The sequence below is a fragment of the Leucopleurus acutus genome (genome assembly GCF_964270905.1).
Source record: "Leucopleurus acutus genome assembly, chromosome: 1".
Lineage (NCBI taxonomy): Eukaryota > Metazoa > Chordata > Mammalia > Artiodactyla > Delphinidae > Leucopleurus > Leucopleurus acutus.
In genome coordinates, this window is record NC_139142.1 from 86,985,175 (window position 1) to 87,008,351 (window position 23,177).

Genomic DNA, 23,177 nt, shown 5'->3' on the forward strand with positions numbered 1-23,177 from the left:
AAATAAACAGAAAAACAGAAAGTCTTAGCAAAGAAATAAATGGTATAAAGAAGAATAAAATGGAAGTTGCAGAACTGAAATTTTAAAATCACAGAAATTAAAAAAAAATCTTAATAGCGAATGGAAATGCCAGAGGAAAGAGTCAGTGAAACTGAAGATAGAAAAATAGAAATTATCCGATCTGAACAAAGCTTCAGGGACTTGTGAAACAATAACTTTTGTTTTTGTTTCATTGGAGTCATTGGAGTCCCATAAGGAGAGGAGTAAGAGTATGGTGCTGGAAAAATATTTGAAAAAAATGATGTCTGAAAACTACCTAAACTTGATAAAGCTACATATTTAAGAAACTCAGTGAACCCCAAATAGCATAAGCCCCCCAAAATACATGTCCAGTCATGCTATAACCAAACTGCTGAAGACAAAAGACAGGAAAAAAATCTTGAAAGCAACAAGAGAAAAATGCATTATCTACAGGGGAACAGTGATTCGAATGACTGCAGATTATTCATCAAATACCACAGAAGTCGAAAGGAAGTGGCAGAACATTTTTGTTTGTTTGTTTTTTTGGCGGTAGGCGGGCCTCTCACTGTTGTGGCCTCTCCTGCTGCGGAGCACAGGCTCTGGACGTGCAGGCCCAGAAGCCATGGCTCACGGGCCCAGCCGCTCCGCGGCATGTGGGATCTTCCCGGACCGGGGCACGAACCCGTGTCCCCTGCATCGGCAGGCAGACTCTCAACCACTGCGCCACTAGGGAACCCCGGCAGAACATTTTTAAGTGTGGAAAGAAATAATAAAGGTTCTATATCCAGCAAAAATCATCCTTCAGGAATGAAGGTGCAATAGAGACATTCTCAGATGAAGTAAAACTAAGAGAATCTGTTTCCAGCAGACAACTCTGAAAGAATTACTAAAGGAAGTCCTTCACACAGAAGGAAAAAGAAACTAGAAGGAAACTTGGAACATCAGGAATGAAGGAAGAGCAACAAAAATTGTAAATATCTGAGTAAATATAATAAACTACTCTCCTCTTGAGTTTGTTAAAATATATTTTTCGGTTGAAAACAAAAAATCTAGCATTGTTTGATGAGATTTTCAGTGTATGTAGGTGTAATATAACAAGGCAACTAACACCTAAAGGGAGAGAAGTAAAATAACCTACATGGTGGTAAGGTTTCTACCCTTAAAATATAATTTTAAGTGGACTGTGAAAAGTTACAAATGTATAATGTAACCCATAAAGCAACCAATTAAAAAAGCGATGCAAAGCTATACAGTCAAAATCACAAATTAAAATGGATGACTAAAAAGTGTGCAAATAACCCAAAGGTAAGAAAAGGTTTCCTCAAAAACCACAAACTACCAAAACTCACCTGAGATGAAAAAGATAACCTGATTAGTCATATAACTATGAAATAAATTTGTAGTTAAAAATCTTCCAGGGCTTCCCTGGTGACGCAGTGGTTAAGAATCCGCCTGCCAATGCAGGGGACATGGATTCAAGCCCTGGTCTGGGAAGATCCCACATGCCGCGGAGCAACTAAGCCGGTGTGCCACAACTACTGAGCCTGTGCTCTAGAGCCCGCGTGCCACAACTACTGAAGCCTGTGAGCCTAGAGCCTGTGCTCTGTAACAAGAGAAGCCACCACAATAAGAAGCCTGCACATGCAATGAAGAGCAGATCCCATTCACCCCAACTAGAGAAAGCCCGCGTGCAGCAACGAAGACCCAACACAGCCAAAAGTAAATAAATAAAAATAAAAAAAAATCTTCCAAAACAAAAATCTCCAGGTTTAGATGGTTTTACTGGTAAATTCTACTGAACATTTAAAGAAGAAATAACACCAATTCCATGTAATGTTTTCCAGAAACACATTAAACTAGCATTACCCTGATGCAGAAACCAAAGATGGTATTAAAAAAAAAAAGTACAGATCAATATTCTTCATGAACATAAATGTAAGAATTCTCAACAAAATAGCAAGTTGATTCCAGTAATATATCAAAAAGAATAATGCACCATAACCAAGTGAGGTTTTTCCTGGGAATACAAAAAAGCTGGTTCAATATTTTAAAAGATCAATTAATGTAATCTACTGTATTACTAGTCTAAACAAGAAAAAAAAAACCAAACACGATCATATCAATGGATGCAGAAAAAATTCAACATTGATCCATGATAAAAACTCTCAGCAAATAGGGAACTTCCTCAACATGACAAAGGGTGTCTTCAAAAAACCTACAGCTAATATCACACTTAATGATGAAAGACTGAATGCTTCCTCCCTAAGGTCAGTAACAAGGCAAGGATGTCCACTCTCACCACCCCTATCCAACATCATGCCGGGAGTCCTTGCTAGAGCAGTAAAGCAAGAAAAATAAATAAGGCAAACAGATTGGAAAGGAGGAAAAAGAACTGCCTCTATTCACAGATATGATTATCTCCATAGAAAATCCCAAGGAATCTATAAGAAAACTCCTAGGATAAGTGAGTTTAGCAAGATCACAGGATTAAAGGTTAACATAAAAAATCAATTATATTTCTATATGTGATCATGTACAATTGGAAACCTGATTATTTACATAGGATAAATTTCAGTGAAGTAGCCACAAGTCAGATAGATTCCCTCTAACTTTGTTACTTAGCTAGTTAAAAGACCTAGGTGGGACTTCCCTGGTGGTCCAGTGGCTATGACTCTGCACTCCCAATGCAGAGGGCCCGGGTTCGATCCCTGGTCAGGGAACTAGATCCCACATGCTGCAACTAAGAGTTCGCATGCCACAACTAACGATTCTGCATGCCACATCTAAAGGATCCCGCATGCTGCAACTAAAGATCCCACATGCCACAATTAAAGATCTCACATGCTGCAACGAAGATCCCGCGTGCCACAACTAAGACCAATGCAGCCAAATAAATAAATAAGTAAATAGATAAATAAGTGTGATAAACTGGAGCTCTAGGTTAAAAAAAAAAGACATAGGTGTTCCTACTTCATTGACTAATTAACTAGTTTATGAATTACCCTTAATTTAGTGTAACTGGTATGCCAAAAGGGACCCTTTCTTCCTGGAGAGAATGCCAACAGCACCTCACAGGACTCAGGGCAGTTTGATCTCCTTCACTTACTGCTTTGGACTTTCCTTAGAGGAACGCCAGGTTCTTCTTCTTCCTCAAGCAGCTCAGGACTTTGTAAGAGAGCATGGATGTCCGGGTGCAGGTCATCCACACTAGCTTCCCCTGAAGCTAGTGCTCTGCAATGCAACACCAAGGCAACATCTTGGTTATAGAAATGAAAATATCGGCATACTCTGCTTGCTTCATGCACACAGCCATCATCCAATAGGCGCCCAATCAAAAAGTTTAGGGACTCCTGCTCCTTCCAGTTCAGTTTGTTCTCACAAGTGTCTTTGGATGGAAGGCCATTCAATTCTAAGTATTTTGATGTGTTCAGAGCAGCCAACTTAGAGAATGAAAACTCACTGGCTAAGCTTTCAAAGGAAAGTTCACCACTAGTTGAAATCTGTTGAGAACATCCGGGGCCTATTTCCTCCTGGCTTCTCCTGAGGGTGTGCTGGGTGATGCGGCAGAGCCAGATCTGCTTCTCTAGCTCCTCCAGCTCCTCCAAAGGCACCAGGTCCTCCTGGGCAAGCCAGTGTCCTGCCAGAGTGAGGAGCAGATGGCGCTCCTCAGTGCTGCTTGGTCCCTCTTCAGCTGGGCACTCACATGCCGTAAGAGCCTGGGCTGAGAAAAAGGAAGAAGCTGCTTTGCTTGAAATGGAATTTTTCTTAAAATTCTCATGACATTTTTTCCAGAAATCAATTCTTGCTTGTTTCAGGGACCACTGGTCAATGTGTTTTAAGGTCTGCATTTCCTGTGTTATCTGTGAAATTGAACACAGCAATTTTTAGCCTTTCCTGGATAAAGAAATATAAATGCTAATGCTCCCTCGGTATACCGTACTTGTTAAAACCCAAATCAAGTTAGAGAACATGGGACTTGGCTACAGATGATCCTGGATATTTTATCTGAAAAGTTAAGGTATGAAAAACAAATCTAAATTTATCTAATTGAATGAGGTTCAAGAGGAAGCCACCTTATATTTAATTCTATTCAAAGTAAAATAGTTGTAGCATGTCCTGTAAGCTAACCTTATATTAAAGCAAACATTCGTCAAAAATGGGCATTCTAGGCTCATCCATTTCTGAAAGTAATGTCTGTGTCAAAAGTGAAAAAGTAGGGCTTCCCTGGTGGCGCAGTGGTTGAGAGTCCGCCTGCCGATGCAGGGGACATGGGTTCGTGCCCCGGTCTGGGAAGATCCCACATGCCGCGGAGCGGCTGGGCCCGTGGGCCATGGCCGCTGAGCCTGCGTGTCCGGAGCCTGCGCTCCGCAGCGGGAGAGGCCACAACAGTGAGAGGCCCGCGTACCGCAAAAAAAAAAAAAAAAAAAAAGTGAAAAAGTATCATCACTGGTAAATCACATACGTCATTTAGTTCTCTGTTTAATGCTGGTTCACAAAGCTAAGATTTTAAATAACTTAAAAGACTAATCATACCTCTTCAATAATCAAGTTGTCCACAGGTAGCTCAGCTAGTTCTGCTACCCTTCTGGCCAAAGCAAAGTATCCATCTGTCTCCAGTTTTTCTAAAATTGATCTACATTCATGCTGAAAATTCTCAAGGCTGTAGCTGGTAATAATTACACGATTAATGGCTATGGATGTATCCTTCAAAATTTGGCTAAGGACACACAGCTTCTTCACATCTGGACCTGTGCCAAAGAGAAGCAGATATAAGCATTTAATCAGTAAAATACTGCTATGGCATTTCAAGAGTAACTAAATATGAGGGGAGAATATTTATATTTAACATAATAATGTAGTTAAAGGGAAAATAAAAACCTATTTTTCTACTCTGGTTGGCTGACAGAGGAAGCCAAAGGCAGCTCCTATATAGTAAGAACTATTAAGATTAGCACGTGGTCTCCATCTATAAATCTGGCTTTATATACCAGGCAGAAGTTGGTGGCCTGCTATGTAGTAGCAACTCAGTTAACCTTGGGAAGATTTGGCCATTCATTCAGGTTAGTTCCATCTTTTTCCAGATTTTTCTCCTACCTTGAACAAATTTGTTTTTATAATTGTTCACCCATTCATTCACTGCAGGCAGCATGTGGATCAAGACACAGAACTTCTAGGACAGCTGAAAATGCAGGTGGTCAACAGCCAAAGCTCTCCTGTGGTGCACTGTCTTCAGAATGGAGCACCACTTGTTCCTCCAGATATCTAACTTAACCCAGGGAGACCCAGCTAAGCACTTCCTGATGTCCCCAGGAAAGTCTCTTTTAAAGAAAGAGAGACTCTTTTTTAAATCAAAGTATAATATAAGTGACTTACAATATTATATCAGTTTCAGGTGTACAGCATAGTGATTTGATATTTTTGAACATTACAAAATGATCACCATGATACATCTAGTTACTGTCACCATACAAAGTTATTACAATTTTATTGACTATATTCCCTATGCTGTACATTACATCCTTGTGACTCACTTATTTTATAACTGGGAGTTTGTACCTCTTAATCCCCTTCACTTATTTTGCCCATCCCCTCACCCTCCTCCTCTCTGGCAACCACCAGTTTGTTCCTGGTATCTATGAGTTTGTTTCTGTTTGTTCATTCGCTCTTTAGATTATACATATAAGTGAAATCAAACAAATTCGTACCCTTAGTAACATTAGGAATTCTCTGCCAATAATTTATGTGGCTGGGTTTGCTCCTACTCCCAAGCATAGTATGCATAGAGCCTACGTGTGCCCTACCATGAAGGAGGGGCATGAAAAACATTCTATAGGAGCCTGCTCCCGATGCCACCTGCTGAGCTGTGGTCTGATTTAGGTAGTTCCAGGGACAGTGAGACACCTTGCACAAAAACCACCAGTACGAGCATGCTGGGTTTCTTTGCAGGCATAATATAAAACATAAGTCTTTTAAAAAACCTTTCTTTTCTCTAAGCACATACATGATATACACATACAAATATTCTATAAAAACAGAATTTAATTACGTGAATAGAAGCATTATAGTAATGGTTAACAATGTAGACAATCCTTGTAATTTTTTAAGGATAGGGTTAACTCTGGCAAGAAAACAGAAAATTTATTTCCTAATTAAAGTTACTAAAGAGCAATGAAAGTATCTTATATTAAAAGGACCTACTGTTTGGCCTATGTAGTAACTGACAGTAGCTTATATACACTGCATTTTGGAAACACCCCCCTTCCCTTCTAGTCATCAGCCCCACAGCCCACAACACGGGCATGAAGCCCAGGCATTCTGCGCCTGTTCTGTGCAAATGTGAGCTTTCCAGTTGAACATCTGTGAGTTTAAATGTGATAAAATAACCCTGGTAGTGAAAAATACCAGAATCCAGCGTAAAAGAACAACATTATCACTCAACAAAAACTTGAAATTATCAAACAAGTAGAAAAGAGGGTAAGGCAATATTGGTTTCATTCAATCAGCAACAAGCTTAGAGACTGCCAATGTCTGGAGGAATCTGCAAAAAATCGACACAATTTGTCTCTTAAACCCTTCAAAATGAATTAGGCATTCCTGAAACAATCTGTGACCTTGAGCAACGATGACATGTTAAGGTTACTTGTCAAAGAAAACAATAATAGTGACAGGGTATTATAGAGGTTAGCCGGGGAAATTTGGCTATTTGCTTAGAATTAGTAGATAGTTGTATTACTTGTTTTATATCCTGTTGTGCTGTTTTAAATGCTTTAACCATGACTGAAGTTTCCTGTAACCTCTTCTTCACACCCCGTTCTGGACTGTAATGTCTTATATCCTACGCATTTTAATTTCCTGAATGCCCTTCTAAAATATTTTCAGGATTCAGTAAGCTAACGTCCTAACAGCAACTTACCTGTAAGTATTGTCTTACCATCAGAGAAGAGATGCTCTCTTCCAACAAACAGCTGTAAAAGCTTCCCCAGCTCATACTGGGTCCTACACTGCTGCAGCATAAGCTTCAAAAGAAAATACACATGCTCCTTCAGCCATGGGGCAGGAATGATAGCGTGGACCCTTGTGGCAGCCGTTTCAAGCTATGAAAAAAAAGGGTCAGGAAAGTGGTTTCTCAGGAACAGCAAATCAAAACCTCTGAACTTGGGAATGTCTAAGAAAGCCAAGGTACCATCAAAGGCATCTCCTATCACAAAGGAGGATGCTTATTCAGGTCTTTTTCAAACAGCAGTAATTTGTATTGCAGCTCAGAGGAGTAGCAAAAATAAGCCCTCTCTGGCAGCTTTGTAGTTTGTCTCTTTGTGGGACATCCTGTTGTAGAGAGCTGTGTGTGAAAGTCAAAAATGGGAAAGAGACCTAAAGACTGAATGGAGTGAAGCAATGCAAATACTGCCAAGTTAGTGACAGTAACAGTCCTGTGAGTGGCTGTGAAATTAACCAGACATGTTTCACTTAGCAGCCTCTTTAGAGAGGGGTCTAGTCCTGCCCTGAGTCCAGAAGATTTGAAATTCACATATGAAGACCTCTTAAAAAGACTTGCTTGGGCTTCCCTGGTGGCGCAGTGGTTGAGAGTCCGCCTGCCGATGCAGGGGACACGGGTTCGTGCCCTGGTCCAGGAAGATCCCACATGCTGCAGAGCGGCTGGGCCCGTGAGCCATGGCCGCTGAGCCTGCGCATCAGGAGCCTGTGCTCTGCAACAGGAGAGGCCACAGCAGTGAGAGGCCCGCATAACGCAAAAAAACAAAAAAAAAAAACAAAAAGACTTGCTTAACATTGCTGAGCTGGTTCTATTAGTTTGCTTGTAGTTTATACTATCATTAGAGAAGGATCTCAATTAGTAAGCCTGAACTTTTGTCATTTCAATCAAATGGTAAAAATATTAATAGGAAGATGACCCCAAGAAGCAGCCACATTAAGCTTGAATCAGAGCATTAGTTCTTTTTTAAAAAAAATTATTTATTTTTGGCTGCTTTGAGTCTTCGTTGCTACACGCAGGCTTTCTCTAGTTGTGGCGAGCGGGGGCTACTCTTCATTGTGGTGCACGAGCTTCTCATTGTGGTGGCTTCTCTTATTGTGGAGCACGGGCTCTAGAGTGCAAGCTCAGTAGTTGTGGCGCATGGCATGTGGGATCTTCCTGGACCAGGGCTCGAACCCGGTCCCCTGCATTGGCAGGTGGATTCCTAACCACTGTGCCACCAGGGAAGCCCTCAGAGCATTAGTTCTTAGTCTTTATTTACTTGTTTCCCTACCTCTATTGCTCTAAGAAGAGGGTCTATGTCAGACAGACGATGGAACTGGTTAAAGTAAAAAATATATGAAAGTAAAGAGCTCAGGTAACAATGGAGCAGCTGCACTGCCCCTTGGTTGGGGACTGCAGCAGGGGCAGACAAGCAAGAATAAGAAGAGACCTGGAAGGACCTAAATGTAAAATGCAAAACTATAAAACTCCTAGGAGATAACATGGGAGGAAACTTAGGTGACCTTGGGTATGGTGATGCCTTTTTTAGATAAAATACCAAAGGAAGAATTCATGAAGGAAATAACTGATAAGCTGGACTTCATTAAAAATAAAAACTGCCCTACAAAAGACAATGTCAAGAGAATCAGATGACAAGCCACAGACTGGGAGAAAATATTTGCAAAATGTACATCTGATAAAGGACTGTTATCCAAAATATACAAAGAACTCTTAAAACTAAACAATAAGACGACGAACAGCACTATTAAAAAAATAGGCCGAAGAGCTTAATAGATACCTGACCAAAGAACATATACAGATGGCAAATAAGCATATGAGAAGAAGATCCATACCATATGTCATCAGGGAAATGCAAATGAAACAATGACATATCACAACATACCTATTAGAATGGCCAAAATCTGGAAGTCTGACAACACCAAAGGTTAGCAAGGATATGGAGACACAGGAACTCTCATTCACTGCTGGTGGGAATGCAAAACAGTACAGCCATTTTGGCAGACAGTTTGGTGGTCTCTTCCAAAACTAACATACTCTCACCATATGATTGAGTACTCCTTGGTATTGATATTTACCCAAATGAGTTGAAAACTTACGTCCACAGAAAAACCTGCACACGGATGTCTAGAGCAGCTTTATTCATAATTGCCAAAACTTGGAAGCAACCAAAATGTCCTGCAGTAGCTGAATGGATAAATAGACTGGTATATCCAGACAATGTAGTATTATTCAGCACTAAAAAGAAATGAACTATCAAGCTATGAAAAAGACATGAAAGAAACTTAAATGCAGGGTGTGGAGTCAAGACGGTGGAGTAGGAGGACGCAGAGTTCATGTCTCCTCATATCTAGGGCACCAGTCAGGTGCTGGTGAGGGACCTTGGACACCTAAGGGGACGAGAGGAATCCCTGTGTGACCAGGGTCTTGGTTCCCAGGCCAGGGGTCAGGCCTGAGCTCCTGTGGTGGGAGTGCTGAGTCCAAACCACTGGACTGACAGAGAACCTCAGACCACAGGGAATATTAATCGGTGTGAGCTCTCCCATTGGTCCTCATCTCAGCACCAAGACCCGGCTCCACCCAACTGCCTGAAAACTCCAGTGCTGGACGCCTCAGGCCAAACAACCAGCAAGACAGGAACACGGCCCCACCCGTCAAAAAAAATGAGATGACAAAAAAATATGGTACAGACGAAGATGCAAGGTAAAAACCTATAAGACCACATAAATGAAAAGGAAATTGGCAACCTACCTGAAAAAGAATTCAGAGTACTGACAGTAAAGATGATCCAGAATCTCGTAAATAGAATGGAGGCACAGATCGAAAAAATACAAGAAATGTTTAACAAGGGCCTAGAAGAACTAAAGAACAAACAAACAGTGATGAACAACACAATAGCTGAAATGAAAACTACACTAGAAGGAATCAATAACAGAACAACTGAAGGAGAAGAACAAATAAGTGAGCTGGAAGATAGAATGGTAAAAATAACAGCCAAGGAGCAGAATAAAGAAAAAAGAATGAAAAGAAATAAGGACAGTCTCAGAGACCTCTGGGACAACATTAAATGCACCAACATTTGAATTATAGGGGTCCCAGAAGAAGAAGAGAAAGAGAAAGGGTCTGAGAAAATATTTGAAGAGATTATAGTCGAAAAATCCCCTAACATGGGAAAGGAAATAGTCAAGCAAGTCCAGGAAGCACAGAGAGTCCCATACAGGATAAAGCCAAGGAGAAACATGCCGAGACACACATTAATCAAACTAACAAAAATTAAATTCAAAGAAAAAATATTAAAAGCAACAAGGGAAAAGCAACAAATAACCTACAACGGAATCCCCATAAGGTTAACAGCTAATTTTTCAGCAGAAACTCTGCAGGCCAGAAGGGAGTGGCAGGATATTTAAAGTGATGAAAGGGAAAAACCTACAACCAAGATTACTCTACCCAGCAAGGATCTCATTCAGATTCAACAGAGAAATCAAAAGCTTTACAGACAAGCAAAAGCTAAGAGAATTCAGCTCCACCAAACCACCTTTACAACAAATGCTAAAGGAACTTCTCCAGGTGGGAAACACAAGAGAAAAAAAGACCCACAAAAACAAACCCAAAACAATTAAGAAAACAGTAACAGGAACATACACATTGATAATTACCTTAAATGTAAGTGGATTAAATGCTCCAACCAAAAGACACAAACTGGCTGAATGGATACAAACACAAGACCCATATATATGCTGTCTACAAGAGATCACTTCAGACCTAGAGACACATACAGACTGAATGTGAGGGGATGGAAAAAGATGTTCAATGCAAATGGAAATCAAAAAAAAGCTGGAGTAGCAATGCTCATATCAGATAAAATAGACTTTAAAATAAAGACTGTTACAAGAGACAAGGAAGGTCACTACATAATGATCAAGGGATCAATCCAAGAAGAAGATATAACAATTATAAATAGATATGCACCCAACATAGGAGCACCTCAATACATAAAGCAAATGCTAACAACCATAAAAGGGGAAATCCACAGTAACACAATAATAGTGGGGGACTTTAACATTCCACATACACCAATGGAGAGATCATCCAGATAGAAAATAAATAAGGATACACAGCTTTAAATGACACAGTAGACCAGATAGACTTATTTGATATTTATAGGACATTCCACTAGAAAGTGGAAGAATACACTTTCTTCTCAACAGCACACAGAACATATTCCAGGATAGAGCACATGTTGGGTCACAAATCAAGCCTCAGTAAATTTAAGAAAGTTGAAATTGTATCAAGCATCTTTTTCAACCACAACACTACGAGATTAGAAATCAATTATAGGCAGGACTTCCCTGATGGTCCAGCGGTTAATAATCTGCCTTCCAATGCAGCGGACGCAAGTTCAATCCCTGGTCAGGGAACTAAGATCCCATATGCCACAGGGCAACTAAGCCAGTGCACCACAACTACTGAGCCCACGTGCTCTAGAGCCCCTGTGCCACAACTAGAGACCCCACATGTCACAACTACTGAGCCCATATGCTCTGGATCCTGCACACCACAACTAGAAAGCCTGTGTGCTCTGGAGCCGGCGCAACACAACTAGAGAGCCCGTGCACCACAACTACTGGGCCTGCGTGCTCTGGAGCCCATGCGCCACAACTAGAGAGCCTGCACACCACAACTAGAGAGCCCACACACTGCAATAAAGAGCCTGCACGCTGCACCTAAGACCCGACGCAGCCAAATACATAAATAAATATTTTAAAAAAAGAAATCAATTACAGGGAAAAAAAACTATAAAAAACACAAACACACAAACACATGGAGGCTAAACAATACACTACTAAATAACGAAGAGATCACTGAAGAAATCAAAGAGGAAATAAAAAAATACATAGAAACAAATGACAATGAAAACACAACAACCCAAAACCTATTGGATGCAGCAAAAGCAGTTCTAAAAGGGAAGTTTATAGCAATTCAATCTCACCTCAAGAAACAAGAAAAATCTCAAATAAACAATCTAACCTTACACCTAAAGCAACTGCAGAAAGAAGAACAAAAAAACCCCTAGAGTTAGTAGAAGGAAAGAAATCATAAAGATCAGAGCAGAAATAAATGCAATAGAAACAAAGAAAACAATAGCAAAGATCAATAATACTAAAAGTTGGTTCTTTGAGAAGATAAACAAAATTGATAAACCTTAAGCCAGACTCATCAAGGAAAAAAGGGAGGGACTTCCCTGGTGGTGCAGTGGTTAAGACTCCACGTTCCCAATGCAGGGGGCCCGGCTTCGATCCCTGGTCAGGGAACTAGATCCTACATGCATGCTGCAACCAAGAGTTTGCATGCGACAACTAAGGAGCTGGTGAGCTGCAACTAAGGAGCCCATGAGCTGCAACAAAGGAGCCCATGTGCTGCAACCATGGAGCTGGTGAGCCATAACTAAGGAGTCCTCAAGCAGCAACTAAGGAGCCCACATGCTACCACTAAGGAGCCCACCAGCTGCAACTAAGACCCAGTGCAACCAAATAAATAAATATTTTTAAAAAAGAGAGAGGATTCAAATCAGTAAAATTAGAAAGGAAAAAAGGAGAAATTACAACAGACACTGCAGAAGTACAAAGGATCATAAGAGACTACTTACTACAAGCAACTATATGCCAATAAAATGGACAACCTGGAAGAAATGGACAAATTCTTAGAAAGGTATAACCTTCCAAGACTGAACCAGGAAGAAATAGAAACTATGAACAGACCAATCACAAGTAATGAAATTGAAACTGTGATTAAAATTCTTCCAACAAACAAAAGTCCAGGACCAGATGGCTTCACAGATGAATTCTATCAAACATTTAGAGAAGAGCTAACACCCATCCTTCTCAAACTCTTCCAAAAAATTGCGGAGGAAGGAACACTCCCAAACTCATCTATGAGGCCACCATCACCCTGTTACCAAAACCAGACAAAGATACTACAAAAAAAGAAAATTACAGACCAATATCACTGATGAATACAAATGCAAAAATCCTCAACAAAATACTAGCAAATAGAATCCAACAACACATTAAAAGGATCATACACCATGATCAAGTGGGATTTATCTCAGGGATGCAAGGATTCTTTAATATACGTAAATCAATCAATGTGATAAACCATACTAACAGCTTGAAGAATAAAAACCATATGATCAACTCAGTAGATGCAGAAAAAGCTTTTGACAAAATTCAACACCCATTTATGATAAAAACTCTCCAGAAAGTTGGCATAGAGGGAACCTACCTCAACATAATAAAGACCATATACGACAAACCCACAGCAAACATCATTCTCAATGGTGAAAAACTGAAAGCACTTCCTCTAAGATCAGGAACAACACAAGGATGTCCACTCTCACCACTATTATACAACATAGTTTTGGAAGTCCTAGCCATGGCAATCACAGAAGAAAAAGAAATACAAATTGGAAAAGAAGTAAAACTGTCACTGTTTGCAGATGACATGATACTATACATGGAGAATCCTAAAGATGCCACCAGAAAACTACTAGAGCTAATCAATGAATTTGGTAAAGTTGCAGGATACAAAATTAACGCATGGAAATCTCTTGCATTCCTATATGCTAATGATGAAAAAATCTGAAAGAGAAATTAAGGAAACACTCCCATTTACCACTGCAACAAAAAGAATAAAATACCTAGGAATAATGCTATCTAGGGAGACAAAAGACCTGTATGCAGAAAACTATAAGACACTGATGAAAGAAATTAAAGATGATACAAACAGATGGAGAGATATAGCATGTTCTTGGATTGGAAGAATCAATATTGTGAAAACGACTATACTACCCAAAGCAATCTACAGATTCAATGCAATCCCTATCAAATTACCAATGGCATTTTTTATGGAACTAGAACAAAAAGTCTTAAAATTTGTATGGAGACACAAAAGACCCCGAATAGCCAAAGTGGTCTTGAGGGAAAATAACGGAGCTGGAGAAATCAGGCTCCCTGACTTCAGACTATACTACAAAACTATAGTAATCAAGACACTATGATACTGGCACAAAAACAGAAATATAGATCAATGGTACAGGATAGAAAGCCTGGAGATAAACCCACGTACCTATGGTCACCTAATCTATGACAAAGGAGGCAGAATATACAGTGGAGAAAAGACAGTCTCTTCAATAAGTGGTACTGGGAAAACTGGACGGCTACATGTAAAAGAATGAAATTAGAACACTCCCTAACACCATACACAAAAATAAACTCAAAATGGATTAAAGGCCTAAATGTAATACTGGATATTATAAAACTCTTAGAGGATAACATAGAAAAACACTCTTTGGCATAAATCACAGCAAGATCTTTTTTGACTCACCTCCTAGAGAAATGGAAATAAAAAGAATAAACAAATGGGACCTAATGAAACTTAAAAGCTTCTGCACAGCAAAGGAAACCATAAACAAGACGAAAAGGCAACCCTCAAAATGGGAGAAAATATTTGCAAATGAAGCAACTGACAAAGGATTAATCTCCAAAATATACACACAGCTCATGCAGCTCAATATCAAAACAACAAACCCAATCAAAAAATGGGCAGAAAAAAAAAAAAGTGGGCAGAAGACCTAAACAGACATTTTTTCAAAGAACACATACAGATGGCCAAGAGGCATATGAAAAGATGCTCAACATCACTAATTATTAGAGAAATGCAAATCAAAACTACAATGAGGTATCACCTCCCAATCAGAATGGCCATCATCAAAAAATCTACAAACAATAAATGCTGGAGAGGGTGTGGAGAAAAGGGAACCCTCTTGCACTGCTGGTGGGAATGTAAATTGATACAGCCACTATGGAGAACAGTATGGAGTTTCCTTAAAAGACTGAACTTAGAACTACCATTTTTTAGCAATAAAGTGTTTTTAAATTAAGGTATGTATATATATATATTTAGACATAATACTATTGCACCCTTAACAGACTACAGTATAGTGTAAACATAACTTTTATATGCACTGGGAAACCAAAAAGTCCATGTGACTCACTTTATTGCGATATTCACTTTAGTGCAGTTGTCTGGAACTGAACCTGCAATATCTCAAAGGTATGCCGGTACTCTGCTTACAATAATGGACAGAATAACCTGACAGGAGACAAGTAAGGAAAGAGAGGACTTCACACAATAAACCAACTAGATCTAACAGACATACACCGAACACTCTACCCAACAACAATAAAAAACACATTCTTCTTGAGTTCACATGGCATATTTTCCAGGATAGAACATATGTTAACTCCAATTAAGTCTCATAGATTTTAAAATACAGATATCATATGAAGTATCTTCTCTGACTACAATGAGATGATGTTAGAAGTCAGTAACAAAAGGAAAACTGGAAAACTGACAAAATTGTGGAAATTAAACAACACATTTTTAAAGAAGACTCAAATTACTAAATCAGAAATGAAAGTGGGGACATTACTACCTATTCTACAGAAATCAAAAGGATTATAAGAGAGTACTATGAACAACTGTATGCCAAAAAGTTGGATGATCTAGATGAAATGGACAGATCCTTGAAACACAAAACCTACCGAGACTAAATCACAAAGAAATAGATATCTGAATAGACCAAATCTCCTAGTAAGGAGACTTAATCAGTAGTCAAAAATCTCCCAACCAAAAAAGCAAAACAAAACCAAAACCAATTCCTAACAAAGAAAAGCCATGGACCTGATGGGTTTACTGATGAATTCTACCAAACATTTAAAAAACTAATACCAATCTTTCTCAAACTTTTCCAAAAAACTGGAGAGGAGAGAACACTTCCCTACTTATTCTATGAAACCAGCATAATCTTGATACCAAAGACAGATAAAGACACTACAAGAAAACTACAGACCAATATCCCTTATGAACGCTGATGCAAAAATCCTCAACACAAGACTCGCAATCTGAATTCAGCAGCATATTAAAAGGATTATATACCATAACCAAATGGGATTTATTCCTGGAATGCAAGAATGGTTCAACATACAAAATTCAATGTATATGTCACAGTTTTCTTCAACAGAATGAAGAAAAAAAAACCCCACATGATCATCTTAATTGATGCAGAAAAAGTATGTGACAAAATTAAACACCACCGCATGATTAAAAAAAAACACTCAACAAACTAGGAATAGAAGGAAACTACCTCCACATAATAAAAGCCTTATGTGAAAAACCCACAACAAACATCATACTCAATGGTGCAAGACTGAGAGCATTCCTCTAAGATCAGGAACAAGGCAAAGATGCCTGCTTTCACCACTTCTATTCAACACAGTTCTGTAAGTTCTAGCCAGCGTGCTTAGGCAAGAAAAAGAAATAAAACGCATCCAAGTTGGAAAGGAAGAAATAAAATGATCTCTGTTTGCAGGTATGATCTTACATAGAAAACCCTAAAGATTCCACCATAAAACTTAAGGGTAAATGAATTGAGCAAAGTAGCAGGATACAAAGTCAACACACAAAAATCAGTTGCACTGCTATATACAAACAATGAGCAATCTGAAAAGGAAATTATAAAATATTTCCAATAGCATCAAAAAGAATAGGACTTCCCTGGAGGTACAGTGTTTAAGACTCTGTGCTTCCACTGCAGGGGATGGGGGTTCAATCCCTGGTCAGGGAGCTAGGATGCCACATGCCACATGGTGCAGTCAAAAAAAAAAAAAAAAAGAATAAAGTACTTAGGAATTAACTTAACCAATGAGGTAAAAGTCTTGTACAATGAAAACTACAAAACACCGCTGAAAGAAACTAAAGACATAAGTAAATGGAAACACATTCCATGTTTATGAATTGGAAGTCTTACTATAAATCTCATTAAAATCTCATTACTATCCCCAAAATCTACAGATTCAATGCAATCCCTATCAAAATCCCCATGACATTTTGTTATTACAGAAAATTCTAAAATCATATGGAATCTCAAGGGACCCCAAATAGCCAGAACAATCTTGAAAAAAACTAAAAAAACTAGAGGACTCACTCTTCCTGATTTCAAAACTTACTACAAAGCTACTACAGTAATCAAAATAGCCAATGAAGACAGACATATAGACCAATGGCTAAGAAAAGAAAGCCCAGAAATAAACCCTCATATACATGGTCAAATGATATTTGACAAGGGTGCCAAGACCATTCAATAAGGAAAGAACAGTCTTTTCAACAAATGGTGCTGGGAAAACTGGATATCCACATGCAAAAAAATGAAGTTGGACCCTTACCTAACAACCTACACAAAAATTAACTCAAAATGGACCAAGGACCTAAATATGTAAGACCTAAAACAATATAACTCTTAGAAGAAAACACAGGACAAGAGCTTCACAACACTGGATTCGGCAATAATTTCTTGGCTAGAATACCACAGGCACAGGTAGCAAAAAAAAAATATGCAAATTGGACTTCATGAAAATTTAAACAATTTTGTGCATCAAAGGACACCATCAACAGAGTAAAAAGGCAACCCACAGAATGGGAGGAAATATTTACAAATCATATGTATGACATGGGATTAATATCCAGAATATATAGACAATTCCTAAAATTCAACAACCAAAAAAACAAGCAACTCAATTCAAAAATGGGCAAAGGACTTGAATAGACATTTCTCCAAAGAAGATATACAAATGGCCAATAAGCACATGAAAAGATGCTCAACATCACTAATCATTAGGGAAATGCAAATCAAAAATACAATGAGATACCATCTCACACCCATTAGGATGACTACTATCAAAAATACAGAAAACAGGGCTTCCCTGGTGGTACAGTGGTTGAGAGTCCGCCTGCTGATGCAGGGGACAGGGTTTCGTGCCCCGGTCCAGGAGGATCCCACATGCTGCAGAGCGGCTGGGCCCGTGAGCCATGGCCACTGAGCCTGCACCTCTGGAGCCTGTGCTCCGCAACAGGAGAGGCCACAACGGTGAGAGGCCTGCGTACCACAAAAAAACAAAAAACAAAAAAACCCAGAAAACAAGTGCTGAAGAGGATGTGGAAAATTGGAAGCCTGTGTACTGTTAGTGGGAATAGTATAGCTGCTATGGAAAACAGTATGGCAGTTCCTCAAAATATCAGAAATAGAATTACCATGTCATCCAGCAATTTCACTTCTAGGTAGATACCCAAACAAATTAAAAGCAAGGTCTATATATATTCGTACACAATGTTCATAGCAGTATTATTTGCAAAAGCTAAAAAATAGAAGCAACCCAAACGTCCACCGATGGATGAATGGATAGGCAAAATGTGATATATAAATACAATGGAATATTATTTAGCACTAAAAAGGGAGGAAATTCTGACACATGTTACAACATGGATGAATCTTGAGGACATTATGTTAAGTGAAATAAACCAGCCACAAGAAGAAAAATACTGTATGATTCCACTTCTGTGAGGTAGTTAGTCAAAATCATAAAGACAGAAAGTAGAATGGTGATTGACAGGGGCTAGTGGGAGGGGAGAGTGGAGAATTTTACAAGATGAAAAGAGAGTTATGGGAAAAAAAAAAGAAAAGAGAGCTATGGGGATGGATGGTGGTGCTGATGGTTGCACAACAATGTGAATGTAGTTAATGCCACTGAACTATGTACTTAAAAATGGTTAAGATGGTATAGGACTTCCCTGGTGGTGCAGTGATTAAGAATCCGCCTGCCAATGCAAGGGAAAACGGGTTCGAGCCCCGGCCCGGGAAGATCCCACATGCCACAGAGCAACTAAGCCCGTGTGCCACAACTACTGAGCCTGCGCTCTAGAGCCCACGAGCCACAACTACTGAGCCCGCATGCCACAATTTCTGAAGCCCATGAGCCTAGAGCCTGTGCTCCGCAACGAGAAGCCACCGCAATGAGAAGCCCGTGCACCGGAAGGAAGAGTAGCCCCCACTCGCTGCAACAAGAGAAAGCCTGTGTGCAGCAACGAAGACCCAACGCAGCCAAAAATAAATAAATAAAATAAATTAAAATTTAAAAAAAGACGCCTGTTTCTTTAAGAAAAAAAGGTTAAGATGGTAAATGTTATGTGTATTTTATCACAATTTTTTAAAATAATTTTAAAAAAAGAAGATACTGTATGGCTCTAGCATGGAGAGTGACAGATGAAGGAAATGAATGTCCCTATTTTCTGTGATTTAGGAACTTCAGGCATATTTGAATAACTGATTCCGTATTTTCGAATAATAAAACTTTAAAATCTTCATTACAGTTAAGACGAATGTGATTGAGAGGAAAATCATATACACAAGTTCCACTGTGATGTATTTGTTGGGTAAAATCAGTATATGGTTTTGTCTCATTTATCATAAAGCTTTTTTGGGATAGAGAGGGCAAAAGTGCTGAAACCCCAAGCAGGACCAAGGCATATTTTCCTTTTTTACAGCTTCCTCTTTCTTCCATAGGGTTAATTAGCTCCACATGTAAATAGGTCTGAAACAAGCATCAGAATAGGTAAAGCCTGAAATTGACCATAAGGCTCAGCATCATTTGGACAGAGACCACAAGGAGTGTTGATGGAAAAAACCATTATTTTCTGTCACAGTGAATAAAGCAGTATTAAACACCCCTCACTCTCAATGCTCTTGGAGTTATTGTGGATTGGCAAAACATGGCCCATGTACCCCCACACTCCTCTGTAGCATCCACAGTGGATACCATTATTCCCTTTCCCACTGAGCTTGGCTGCGGCATCAGGATACTGATCAGAGTTCATTAGCACACGGGATGAAACCTCTCTGTCATCCATGGCAACTGATGTGCTGTAAGCAAGGTCCCTGCAACTCCTGTCCTGCCTCTCCATCTCTGGAACAATACAAATGATTCAGTGTGCATTATGCCACGTAACAGCTATTCAACTGCTGCCACATCCTGACTACGAGCAGACGAGAGGCCACTTTAGCCAATTTCAGATCAGCAAGAAAGAGCACTATAATTCCAACTTACAGTTTCAAGGCTCTTCTGGAACTCCAGAAGTTTAGCTTCGGCTTCCTCATAATTCTTGAAGAACATACACAGTTCATACATCTCCATCATGAAGAGTAATGGGGACTCCTTTGAGGAACAGTTTGAATGAAGTTAAAAATCCTGACACTTAATCAATACTACATTCTCAATGAGTAATGCCAATATAGGAGAGGTTAAAGTAAAAAACAAAACTATTAATAACAGCTTTGTAGTAGAATGAAATCATATATATTAAAAAGAAAGGAAATTAAATTTATATTTCCTTTTGGAAAAAAGATACTCAGGCCAGGTACACCTACTCAACAGTCCATACTCCAGTCTATACTTGGTCCACTACACATGAGCAGGAGATATTCCATTAGACGCTGCTAAGACAGCTCTACATACACTCCTGGGTAATGGGCTCCACTGATCTGTTAACCTACTGCTTGTTTGTGGCATTAATCCATACATTTCCATCACTTTGGTGGGAGCTTTTTGGTCAGAGGATAGCAGTTTTAGAATTAGAGATTATGGATCTGAACCATAAGTAAACCACTTACTAAAGTACTCTGAGACCCTGGGCATGTTACTTAAGTTCTGTGAGCCTTGGTATATCACTCTGTAAAATGAGGATAATATCACTTCATAACATTCTTCTAAAATATTACTTTATATAGGATTATTGTTAGAATCGACTAAAATAATACATATAAAGCACTGTGCTAAATAAATGATAGTTCTAATATCGTTATCTGTTGTTGGCTTAAAAAAACAAATCCCAGAGATAGGAATAATTTTAAAAGCCAACGGGGGATATTCTGAAGTAACCCTTTTAAACTGAGGAAAGAAATGAACTAACACTACCTTAAAGAAAAGCTGGAAACCTCTGATGAGAGTTTTGCTCTTCTGCCGTGTTAATAATGTCCTCCAAATGACTGAGAGGTCCTCAAGGTCCCAAGTATGGCCCTCCATTGAGTCCTGAATGTGTCCCATTGCTTCAGCTGCAACACTGTGCTCCACAGAAGTGATGATCCAAACACAGAGGCAAGGAATAGCACTGGCGTCCTGCCAGTGGATAAGAACTTTTCAAAATAAGATAATGACTGCACATGGATTACTTGACTGCAGAAGCTTCCAGCAATGCTACAACTACAGATGGATATTTCCTGTTTAGAACAAGTCACCTCACTAAATTGGTTAAAATGACTTGAAAATCCTTCAAACATGAAACAAACTCTAATGAACAACCAAGGGAACAACCAGTTATAAACTGTCCTGCAGAGTACAGTAGGTCAAAAGGCCAAGAAACCGAGGGGATATATGTGGAGGTCAGCAAAGTACTAAGTATAAGAAAACAAGACTGTCCTCTACAGAACTGCTGATCAAGGGACTGTTCGGAGCATCCCTCTTTCCTGCTCAAGACATAGATGTGGTCGGTCCACCAAAGCATCCTTCTCTATGACTGCCAACCGGAAGCCAAGGCTCTGATCACTTAAGTGACTGAACATTGAGGCACAAGGAAATGCACTAGATGGCCTGAAGCCTAAGCTGGGGAAGCACAAAAAGTGGCAGTGACCTTGGAAGCACATGCTAGGGCCTCACTGTCATCACCTCACATTCTCCCTGATTATCAGCCTTCCCTGTCTCTTCCCACTTTTTCTACTGCCCTCTGAGTCCCTAATGTAGGCTTCTCAAGATTCTCACCTGGATACATGAGGCCAGGACACTAAGGATTGGGGCCTGTTGTTTCACTGCTTCTGCCAGGAGCCAGCACCAGGAGTTTGGCACCTCTGAGCACTGAAGCAGAATTTCAAAGAAATCAGTCATCTCTACTTTGTTTCTTTGCAGTTCCTGCGGGGACTTGGTGCAGACTTGATCACTGTCCATTCTAGACTTGGACACTGAGGGCAAGTTCTCAAAAGCCAGTCTTAAGTGGTCTTGAAGAACAGGGCTGAAATATTGGAGAAGAGATTTCACCTAGAAAACATATTAGATGATTGATGATCAAAAAAGACAACCAACTTCCAATTTCAGCTGGAGCTGAAAATGTTGGAGAAAAGCATAGGCACAATTGTTCTTTCTCACCCTGAACTGCGTCAGAGGTGACCATATAATTTTACATAGTTGTTGTGTTTGAGTAAGTTTCCATATTCAATCTGGAGTCACAAAAACTCTTCCTTCAGCTCTTTAGTAGTAATGACTAGTCCTCTGAAGCCAACCCACTGAAATCTTAGTAAAAATAACAGTATCATAGCAAACAAAAGCCTATGTATACACAACAGAAAGAACACTGTCTTCTGAGAAGTGTTCCAATTTCTCTTCTTGAAAAACTGGCAGCAATCGGTTGCTTACCTCCTCTGGGTGGTAATTATGGAGTTGGCTGTGAATAATAAACTGTAACCAATCATTTGCTCTGGCACATTCTCTAAGGTAAGATGTGCTCAGTTTCAGATTGTGGAGCCTGCAGAATTGTACCACTAATGCCCACTGGCTGCTGGATTCACTGGATAACCTATAATTGGGAGTGGGGGTGGAGGGTAAGAGGAAAAAACTCATTAAAATGTAGCTTTAAACTGGAAACTTAGTAAAAAATAAACTACAGTATATTCTCTAAAAAGCCTTTCAACAAATACCAAATACTTATTAGACTGCTTTGGGAAAAAAAAGGACTCTTTCACCCATAATGTACAATAACTTTCTTAGTATACTGGCAAAATTCATTCCTTTTTTATCAACCAAGTATCTATCAAACCAGCTATGCACCATCTTTAGGAGAACTGAGAAAAATAGTCACTCAAGAAATTGTCTGAGTGCTTAATTCTCTTGCATGATTCACTTTAGAGTATCAGAGCCCTGATAGGTGCCTGGGCTTCCTTGCTAAGGGGAGGGTACCTGCTGAGAAGGAAACTGCTGAGAACAGTCAGTGACAGGAGGTACACGAGAATGGTGCATTCCCAGGGTCGGGGTAGCGGGTCAGCCCCAGTGGAGAATAGCACAGAGGAAAGATGACATAAATGTATAAGGAGAGGGGCTTTTGTGGACAGACGGTCACTTCACCTTCCATATATTATATGGACATACATTAGCAAGAAAAAAATCAAGGACATCACTTAAGAGTCAAATTTTGTGACATCTATCCTGCTCCTTCTGAAATGATTTCAACATGT

The 23,177-nt window shown here is 39.5% G+C and overlaps 1 protein-coding gene across 1 annotated transcript in view; it reads right to left on the reverse strand.

The window, feature by feature from the left end:
• The window catches only part of SPG11 (SPG11 vesicle trafficking associated, spatacsin), a 77,306-nt gene that overhangs the window by 12,774 nt on the left and 41,355 nt on the right, over window positions 1–23,177 (reverse strand). The window contains 7 exon segments of the mRNA XM_082845342.1: window positions 3,128–3,881; window positions 4,555–4,769; window positions 6,953–7,115; window positions 20,008–20,115; window positions 20,875–21,075; window positions 21,715–21,987; window positions 22,363–22,522. Coding sequence (XP_082701468.1) covers window positions 3,128–3,881; window positions 4,555–4,769; window positions 6,953–7,115; window positions 20,008–20,115; window positions 20,875–21,075; window positions 21,715–21,987; window positions 22,363–22,522 — 1,874 coding nt within the window.